We start from the raw sequence: 10,201 nt of genomic DNA, 5'->3' as shown, positions 1-10,201 counted from the left end.
GTGTGCCCATAGGACCTCCCCCAGGGAAGAATACAGATTAGGTGTGAATGAACAAGCAAATGAACAAACATTATTGAGTGAATTACAAAGTGCCAGGCTCTATGCTCAGTGCTTTATGGGTATCTCATTTACTGCTTACCATGCCTTATGGGGAAGGTGCTTCCATTTAACAGAAGAGGAAACTGTGGCTCAGGGGTATTAGGCATCGGCTCAGCATCCAGGCAGGCTTCCCCGGTGGCTCAGCAGTAAAAGAATCCACCTGCAATGCAGGAGACATGGTTCGAGCCCTGGGTCAGGAAGATCTCCTGGAGCAGGAAATGGAAACCCACTCCAGTATTCTTGCCTGGCTACAGATCATCGGGTCACCAAGAGTTGGACAAGGCTGAGCGACTGAGCACACATGCACACAAGCATCCAGGCACTCAGACTCCAGAGCCAGTGCCCTTATACTTTACGTGATGGATGGTCCTCAGTGAACTCCCTCCATAAGGGCTTCTCCCCCCAGTCTCTCTAAGACTGGAGTAGGGAGAAAGCTCAGAAGTGCTTGGTCCCCTGGGAGAAGGAAGGCAGTAATCCTGCTACCCTCTGTACCATACATATCTCTTGGGCCTGCCCATCTGCTCCAGGACAACCCAACCCAGGAAGAGGGTTGATCTGGGGGAGAGGGTGTTGGGACCAAAGAAAAGAGGATACAGCAAGACCAACATTGCTACTGTCTTTAGCCAGGCTCTGGCCACTGGGGCACAGGTTCTCTTCCAAGGAGAGGGGGTTGGTTGGAAGCCTCGAGACTAAATCCTACCCAAATTCCACTATGTTTCTCCCTGAAGACACCCAACACCTGACCAGTAAATGCTAACATACCTCCACTGACAAGGAGCTCCCTACCATTCCAACCCAGGCAAGATCTCAACATGCTTCTCCTTCCCTTAGCTGAAACTCATCTCCTCAGGGATATCAGGAGGAGCCCAGTCTTTTGGAAGAAACCAACAGACCCAACCTGAGGGCATCTCCTTGACTCTGTCAGTGCTAGTGATGCTCCCCTTTCCTCCAAGACAGATCCTTTAGACAGAACCTGCCTCCTGTGGCTTCATAATGCCTCCTTTGCTTTCCCTCCTCTTGCCCCTCCAAAACTCTCTAAACTCAGCACCACTGTCTTAACTTTAGAAAGCCCTCTTATGTGTTTCCTGATCCCCTCAGTCCCCAGAGAAGGTGGAGATTGGTTGGGAATGTTTCCAGTCTCTCTCTGGAGCACCAGAGAGGTGGGAGGATTCACTCAAAGGCCCACAGGGAAGGGTTGCCTTCCAGGCAGAAGGAGCAGCAAGTGCAAAGGCCCTGAGGTGGGCATGTGCCTGCAGGGAGTGAGCCTAGCTGCAATGGAGTGAGCAGAGGCTAGGATGGGACAGAAAGTCAGAGCAGCACAGGGGCCAGACTGTGTAGCGTTTTCATAGGCCACCATGAGGGATAGACCTGAAGCCTATGAAATTTAGGGAGTCATCCTTTTTGGAAAAATGAGAATTATAAATAAGTGTGATTTAGGGCCTTGGAAGGAGTTTGCACAAGTGAGAGGCCTTGTCAATGCACACTTGACTGGTGAGAATGGTAGCTTCTGCCGAGAGTAAGAGGAGCCGTATGACAGTTTGGAGCAGGAGCAACCTGACCTAACTAACCTTTGAATAGGACCCTCAAAGTAGATCAAACCAGTCAATCCTAAAGGAAATCAACCCTGAATATTCACTGGAAGGACTGACGCTGAAGCTGAAGTTCCAATACTCTGGCCACCTGATGCAAAGAGCCAAGTCAATGGAAAAGACCCTGATGCTAGGAAAGATTGAAGGCAGGAGGACAGGGGATGACAGAGGATGAGATGGTTGGATGGCATCACCGACTCAACAGACATGAGTCTGAGCAAACTCCAGGAGATGGGGAAGGACAGGGAAGCCTGGAGTACTGCAGTCCATGGGGTCGCAAAAAGTCAGACACAACTGAGAGATTGAACAAAAAGGATCCTCCTGGGTGCAGAGTGGAACAAGAGCTGAGGTGGAGGGTGGGCAGGAGAGGAATTAGGACTCAAATGAGCAACCTGGACTGGGCAGTTGTGACTGAGGAGTCAGATTCCACAGATGGAACCAATGAGATCTGCTGATCGGTAGGGTGGGAGGTGAGAGAAGAAAGTCAGAAGGGTTGACTCTGAAGTTTTAGGCCTAATCCAGTCATCTCCAACCAGGGTGAGGAAGGAGAGTGATCATGGAGACAACCTCATACACTCAGGCCTGCAGCTTATCTCTGATTTTTCCCAGCCTCCCTCTCTCTGAAAGGAGGCTGAGGATGAACTTTCATTCCTCCCACTTCACAAAGACAATACTCAGGATACTTAGAAACAATACCTTGCTCAAGGTCACACAGCCAGGAAATGGCAGACCCTGATGCCCAGGTTTTACTGACTCCAAAATCAGTATCTGTTCTCATATACCAGGAAAAGCAAGGTTTGGGGACCCTAGTAGCTTCTCAAGTAGGAGATGCAGTTCCTACAGGTGGGCACCTTCCAGCCACCATAGGGTCCCCTGGGGCCACTTCACAGCTACACCCAAAAAAAACCTCCAAAGAGAGTTCTCAGCATCCTACGTCCTGCTCCCTCCTGACCGTGTTTTTGATCTACTGGCTGGGCCATCTCAGCTGCAATCTTGGGGAAATGTTTTTGGCATCACCTAAGTTTTCTTAACTCATCGACAAAGAAATGACTGCCTCCATCCATTTTACACATTTTTCTCAAGAGTACATTAGGATGCAAAGCAGGCTTCTCTGGTTTAGAGAAAACCTGAGGTTCCTGGAATTTAACCTTCTAACAGATTCACCCTCTAAACACAATTCACGGCATTAAACTGATAGGAATTGATGGTCCTGGATGCATCCACTCAACAGGTTTAGTCTCCAAAAGAGTCCCCCACTGTCACAATAATCTATTTAGCTTGGATTGATATTTTTTTATTATCATTATAGATTTGAAAGGCCTGAGCCCATCATTTGGGATGTTCAGTTCTTCTACCTAGAGTGGCTCCTGTCACTTCGTGCATCCACTCCTCACTTGGAGCTTTGACTTGTGAATCTTTCACTATCTCGAGGCTTTGTCCTTTTCAAACTACACCTCTTCAACAGCAGAAACAGAATCTGACAGGCCAAGATGCATAGCCTTTGTCCTCTCTAGCCCTCCCTCAGCCCCCTGCTCCTGGAAAATCCTGCCAGCAGAAGCAGATATTTGATCCATCATAGAAGCGATAATGTTACACCGTCCAGATGTTCAACTCACCGGACTGAGGGCTCAGGTTACAGATAGTCAGGGCTGCTCTAGCCTCATGCCCACCCCACTCTCCCACCCCCAAGAATCAGGATCAGTGGCCCACATTGCCAACTGAGACGGAGTACACAGAACCTGCAGGGGTTTGGGGGCTCACTGAAATGACCCCATTAGAGTCTTCAAACCAGTGACCTAGAAGGCATATATTCTCAAAGCCCTCTAGAGCCTTTCAGAATGGATAATGCCCTCCCCCAGTCCTCAAACACCTTTATCTCCTTACCCACTAGGACCCACTTCCTTTCCTTGTCAGTAGTTTAAAGAGAGTCTGGATGGAGCCTAGAAAACACTTGACTAAGAGAAACAGAACAAACGGTGATCAATGTGGCCAGAATTTCCAGGCCACCAGAATGTGTGCCTGATTTCTTCCCCAAATAAATTGGGGCTGCACTTTACTGCTTAGGGGGGTTGGGAAAGGAAGGTTACAAATTCAACATTAAAAAAAAAAGTTTCTTTCCTGTTCCCAGAATAAGGTTATGCCTAAGAGACATACTACTGGGGAAGGGGCGGTCATGAAGGCCCACACTGTGTCCACAGAAATATAGCAAAGCCCTCACCCTTTCTTATTTGAAAGACCCCCTGCCCCTTGTCCAGGGAGTTAGTGAAAACTGCGCACATGACTGTAAAACTTCTGCTAGTCACTGCAGGTAATTCGATCCCAAGACCAAAACCAGGCTGTCACAAACTGTATTTAGCCCAGCCTAACCTGAGGACTTAAGGGCTCCTTTAGCAGGACTGTGGGAGATGCTGGCTGTGTAAGTATTGGCAACGCTGGTCAGAAAATGGCATGGAGAATGGTCAGCACCTGCTGACACTCTCCTCCCCTGAAGGACTGGCCACATGCAGATACCGGGCTCCTGTTCCATACGGGAATTCCTAGGGCAGAACTGGAAGGGCCACCCGTCTCACACCACAGTCAGGGGGACTGAGGCCTGGAGAGGAGAGGTCATCCCAGGGATGACTTCTCCCCTCATCATGAAGCCACCTCCCACCTTCAATGGTCAGGGCTGCAAGGGGTCCTTCCAAGGTCACCCAACACCCATAGGTGGCTGATGAGGACAGCAGAGATCCCGGAATTCCCCAAGGCACGGGGAACAGGATGGGCAGCCTTTCAAACAGCTCTCAATCCACAGAAATGCCAAGAAACCTCATCCTCCAAGGGCAGCGGTTTCCAGACTTTTGTATATTTAGCAGCAGAAGCCATCCTTCAAACAAAACCTTATGCAAAACCTCAAGCTACAAAACAGATGGAGGGGCCGCTCTCCTAAGCGAAGCCTGGACCAGGCCCCAAGCTCCCCTTCCTGCACCCACGACTCCTTCCACAGGGCCCTCGGTGGAGCTCGGTCCAAAACCCCAGCCTTGGGGGCCTGGTCACTCCGAAGCTGAAGCAGCCAGAAAGAGTGGGCTCTTACTTAAGACCCCTGGAGAGCATGGCTGGTCTCTGAGACCTGGACAACTTCGTTCTCCACCAGGGCCTGGCCCCCGTCCCCATGGAGCTGTCTCATGCGCAGGTTGATAGAGCCGTAGGTCTTCCTGGAGCCCCTGCCTGGGACGAAGGTGGGCCGGCGGTACAGTTCGCCCTTGCACAGGGAGACCATCAGCAGCACGGACAAGAGCATGCCGCCCACCGTGAGCAGCCCCAAGCCTGCGATGATGCATTTGTCCAGGTGCGAGCCCAGGCGTGCATAGTACATCTCCAGCCGTTCCATCTCCCGTGCCGACACCGTGTCCGGGTTGACGCGAGCCTCGCGGGGGATGGCGTACGCAGTCACCACCAGGAGTATCCCGCTCACCAGGAAAACCAGAGCAGAGACGAAGCCATAATCCACAGGGCGGCTCACGGGCTCCAGGCCTGGCCCCTCTTCTGAATGCAGGGATGCGTCGTCTCTCTGGGGTCGGGGCCGTGAGGGGCCAAGGCCCCCAGGAGGGCTGGGGGAGCGGCCTAGTCTGGTATCCCCAGGGTCCTGGAAATGGGTCTCATGCTCCTCTGAAGAGAAGCAGGCATTCTCCACACCCTCCCTGGGTGGGGCTGCTGGACCCAGAGATGCAGGTCTCCTTGGGGCCTGGGGACCATTGCTCAGTGTCTTCAGTTCCAGACCAGGGGGAGATGCCATTGGGAAGGCGGACCCCAGCTCATCCCTTGGCCCCTTGGTAGCTAGAAGAGAAAACAGAAAAGTGGAATTTAGCAAACCTCTACTACTGACAGCCTGCTGGCGCCAGACATCACACAAGGCCTGCTACTAGGCATGTGGGTTTTGGGCAATGCCTGTGTCCTCTCTGGGCCTCAGCTTCCCTATTTATTGAATGACAGCAATAGTACTACTTCCTACTTAAAAGGGCTGATGTGAGGATTGAGATCATCCACATAAAGTCCTCAGAATAGTAAATTCTCAGTAAGTGCTGCCAATGAGCTATTATTATGATGGAGGGAATTTAAATAGGGTAGATATCAGGTTCTAATCCCAGCATCACCACTTGAGCTTGGGCAAGTGCAGTGATCTTTCCAGACTCAATTTTATGATCTGCTAAGTGGGAATAAGCATAATGCTTCCCTCATAGGGTTGATTTGAGGATTTTGTTTCATAAAATAAGGTATGTAAGGCCCACCAATTCAATTAATGGACACTGTTGTGATGAAATGAGGGTATCTGGGGGCAGGGGAAGGGGAGAGGAAGGTGGTTGTAAGAACAAAGAGGAGAAAGTTAGGGTAGCTTCTAGGAGTTAGTAGCATTTGAGCCAAATCTCAGAGGATAAGTGGGAAATCCCCCAGCAGCAAGACAGGACAAGGGCATTTTGGAGAGGAAGAGGGGTTGCCTTGGAGGTCAGCTGGGACTAGCTTTCTAAATTCTCTGAAAACCAAGCCAAAGAGCCAGGAAGGCAAGGTGTTGGGGCTGGGAGGGTTAATATCCCCCTGGGTTTTGGAAAGCTCTCTCTGGCTGCTGCATGGAGGACAGTCAGGATGGGAAGGAGGACAGTGGAGGCCAGGGGTCCAGAGAGGAACCCAGTATAGTCAGGGGAAGCATAGAGGCTGAGAGGGCAAAGAGGAAGGAAGAGCATATTTGAGAGCCATGACTGAGGTCAAGGCCAAATGCCTTTATATAAATAGAAGATGGGAGGACCTGGATGAGGGTGACAGAAAGGCAGCTGGGAAAGGACAGGGAAGGGGGGGCTCTCTGCTCAAAGAACAGACACCCCACCCAAGTACCTGAGCGCCTGCCCACACAGACAGACAGCACATGCACCAAAGGATACCAGCTTACAGCCCATGGGCCATATTTGGCTCACAGGAGTTTTGCTTTTTCATGTTTCTGGTCTGTTCTTTTTTTTTTTTTTTTTTTTTTTTGGTGAAGCAGTTGCCAATATATAAAAAGCAAAAGATTCTACACTTTAAACCTTAGATGCCTGGCTTCTCTTGCAAAATGGATGAACCTGATGCCCCTAGCCCCCTTTCCCTCACAGCCACACAGCGGGAGCTGATAATGAAGTCTCCCTCAAGCAGCTCTGGTGAGCCCCCAGCAGGCCCCCCTGGCATGTAGAACTCCTGACCACCATGTCCCCAGGCACACCCACACCCTGTGGGTACAGACATCCCAGACCCAAGTCCGCACACAGCACAGAGACCCCCAGATGCAGAGTACCTTACATGCCCAAGGGTGTCTACACACACATACACAGGATTCTAGACCTTTCTCTGCTTCCCTGTGCCTGAGTTTATTCTCCAAAGCTCCCTGCTTCAATGTGTGTGTATGTGGGAAAGAGAGAGGATATGAGCAAATGAACAGAGTGAAAATGATTGAAATGAATGAATGAATGAAATTCAAAGAGCCTCTACGGGAAGGCACGTTTTTCAATCTTTCTGATCTTCCATCCAACATGGACTTGCATCAGACACCTCCTCTTAGCACACACAGGGCCTTTCATCTGAGTACAAAGCCTGTTTCCACTTACAACCCATCTCGATCACCACATCCCTTCTGCCTGAATTCCAATTTTAAAAATGTTTACTGAGCACCTACACTCTCTAGTGGGCCCTGGTGTGGACACTTCTCTCGGGAGTATCTTGCATAACCCTCACGAGCCCCATGAGCAGGTGTTACTATCTCCGTTTTACAAAATGTAGCCAAGATCCCATGGCATATATGTGGGGGTCAGGAGCTGAACACACATTCCCCAAGAACTGTTATCACCTAAAAGCCTAAAAACCCACACACTCGCATGCCAGTGGCATCATCTGGCCGTCCTTCCCTGGTCTTCTAGGCCACACTTGTAGACTCTCTACTTTATGCCACTGTTGAACAGCAACCATGAGCAGCTTGAGGTCAGGGATACGTTTGGGTCCACAGCCCCCTGCACAAGGCTTGGAACACAGCCAATCCTCAGGAATGGTTTCACAACCTGCTCAGGCAGACAATCCTTCCCACACAACAGGATGGGGAGTCCTATTCCCGGACAGGCTCTGGCCAAACTGCTCCCACTTTCCAGTAAACCAAGAGGAGAGGTGTGTTCATTGGCTTTTCTTTTTTTTTTACCTTTGGCACCAAATGCATTTTCCTGAGTGCCAAGCCAGTAACAGGGACTGGCAGTGACCACTCCTGCCCAGTTGGTGTCCAGAAGTGGTCCCCTACCCAGGTCTTCAGCATCTTCTCTAGAACTCAGCCCCTGGAAGGGCCCAGGAACCCTCTTCCCAGACCAGCACATTGATGCCTCCATATCCCAGAAGAAACCCAGGATACTCAGATTCTTGGAGCAGGGCTCTTTCACCTGGCAGGAAGCCAAAACTTTTTCCTTAGGCTGCCAGCAGAGTTAGGAAGAGGGTGGAGGAAAAGAAGATTCCTTCTTACACAGAGTTGCTATGTCTCTGACACACAGGTTCAGATATACCTAGGAGTTACAAGGGCATGCCCAATTGCTCAAAACATAAGCAGAAACAGACAAGCTGACAATGATGCTGGTTGTCCACTGCTCACACCCCACAGCTGTACCAGTTACACTCCAATGTCATTTGCAGTCCAACAGGACCTGAAAGGTACACCTTGGTCCCACACTCAGACCCCCAGGGGCCTTTTCCATATGCAGCATCCACAGACACTGGAACCCACACAATACAACCAGAGATCCATACACCACATTGGTATCCACGCCCCAAGAAAGGACAGAGCTGGTCGCACACATACGCACGCCCCAAGAAATGAGAGAGTTGGTCACACACACACACACACACACAGAGTTTACTACTCTCAGGACTGCTAAGATCCACCAAGATCCGCCCAAGTCCAGCACCTCGCGCAGTGGCGTGCACTAACACGCGGGGAAAACAGACGCACAGCGGGCGTGGGTAAGCTTCACAAAACCCAGTCTACAGACACACGCACGAGTTGTACACAAAGCCTCGGGCGCTCAGATACGTCCACGCTGTGATACCCAAAGTTCCAAGCAGAAAGCTCCAGCACCCCGGCTGCCCGCTGCACCCACGCGCCCGCCACCCCGCAGCTCACACCCCCCTGCTCCTGCCCTTGACCACAAACGCTGTTGGGCCGGGCCAGGCCGGACCGGGCCGAGCGGCGCCGGGAGCCAGGCGGCCAGGCGGCCCAGGGAGGCCGGGATCTGCGAGGACCCGCGTGCGCCCAGGTTCCCTCGCCGCGTGTCCTTCGGCCCGGCCGCGAGGTCAGGCTAGCTCTCCTCGGCCGCCCCTCTCCGCCTCGGGTCCTCGGCCTCCCGTTGCCCGCAGCAGTTCCCTCTTGGCGTGCCTACCTGTGCCTAGCCTTCCTCCTCACCTCCCCACCTCCCCACGCGGGAGGCGAGGGCGCCGAGCCGCCTCCGGGCAACGGGGAGGACGCGTCGTCCCCGGGCGCCCGCCCGCCTTCTTCCAGCAGCCGGTGTTGGTGCTGCGGCGCAGCCCAGGGGGAGAGCGGGCCCGGCCTCCGCCTCCTCTTCTCCTCCTCGGCTCCCGCCCCCTTCCCAGCCGGGCCCGGCCCGGAGCCGCGGCCGAGGCGCACGTACCTGCTCGCGCCGCGCGGGGCCGTACGGCGGCGGCTGGGACCGCCAGGGAGGCTCCGGGGAGGGAGGCACGGGGAAGGGGCGGGAGCCGGGGATCGCCGAGCGCCGCGGCTCGAGCTCCGCCCGCGGCCGGCGAGGGCGCCGGGAGTCAGCTCCGGGAGGCACTGAGAGGCGGGTAACAGACTGGGGCGAGGCTGGGGGGACGCGGCTCCATCCTTCTCCGCTTCCCCTTGGGGCAGGTCTGGTTCCCCAGCACCTGGGTACCCAGAACCGAAGCCTCCAGCCGGCCCGGGCTCAGGGGCGGGGCGCGGGGTGGGTGCTGAAGAAGACCCCTCCCTCGGCCGCTGGCCTCGCCCCTCGTCTGAGGAGCCCCTACTGCTCCGGGTCCCCACGCTTACTCCGCTTCTCAGCCCCTCCCACACACGCAACCCGCTGGAGGGACTCGGGGTCCTCTCCGAGGTCCTTAGGGCGGGATGCTCTTCTCCGGCGCGTGCGGCTCCGTGACTCGAGGGCGCCACCTGAAGGCGGAAAGAAAGCCTCTGATGAACCAACCCCTTTAGTGCCCCCTCCCCTGGGAAGCCCACCGGAAAACCCCACAGGCTCCCTCGCCCCATGGGCCCTTCCAGCTGTGTTTTCTTGGCCTGCATTATTGTCCTTATCTCTGGGAGCTGTGGTTTTCACTGAGTGTCAGCCTCCTTCCTCAGACTGGCAGGTCCTGGAGGCCAGGGCCCCACACCGACGCTCCCAGAGCCCCACACCGACGCTCCCAGAGCCCAGCGTGGCAGTGGGTGGACAGGTGGGTGGACAGGTGGGGTGGGACACATTTCACCGTTTCTTTCCTTCTGGGGCTCAGAC

At 53.7% G+C, this 10,201-nt stretch overlaps 1 protein-coding gene across 1 annotated transcript; it reads right to left on the bottom strand.

Moving 5' to 3' along the window:
• Nucleotides 1-9,701, bottom strand: TMEM74B (transmembrane protein 74B). Its single transcript, XM_055544666.1, has 3 exons — nucleotides 9,350-9,701; nucleotides 4,762-5,504; nucleotides 1-259 (listed from the first exon to the last, which is right to left on the bottom strand). The coding sequence occupies exon 2, from the start codon at nucleotides 5,461-5,463 to the stop codon at nucleotides 4,762-4,764; it is 702 nt and encodes a 233-aa protein (XP_055400641.1). The 5' UTR covers nucleotides 5,464-5,504; nucleotides 9,350-9,701; the 3' UTR covers nucleotides 1-259.
• Between the last annotated feature and the right edge of the window lie 500 nt (nucleotides 9,702-10,201).

This window comes from Bubalus kerabau, chromosome 13, assembly GCF_029407905.1.
Source record: "Bubalus kerabau isolate K-KA32 ecotype Philippines breed swamp buffalo chromosome 13, PCC_UOA_SB_1v2, whole genome shotgun sequence".
Lineage (NCBI taxonomy): Eukaryota > Metazoa > Chordata > Mammalia > Artiodactyla > Bovidae > Bubalus > Bubalus kerabau.
Note: the sequence above shows the minus strand (reverse complement) of the source record. Positions and strands in the feature narration are given on the sequence as shown.

What these genes read in the sequence shown, in the direction of transcription:
- TMEM74B (XM_055544666.1), bottom strand. Translation starts at nt 5,463, where the DNA reads ATGGCATCTCCCCCTGGTCTGGAACTGAAGACACTGAGCAATGGTCCC.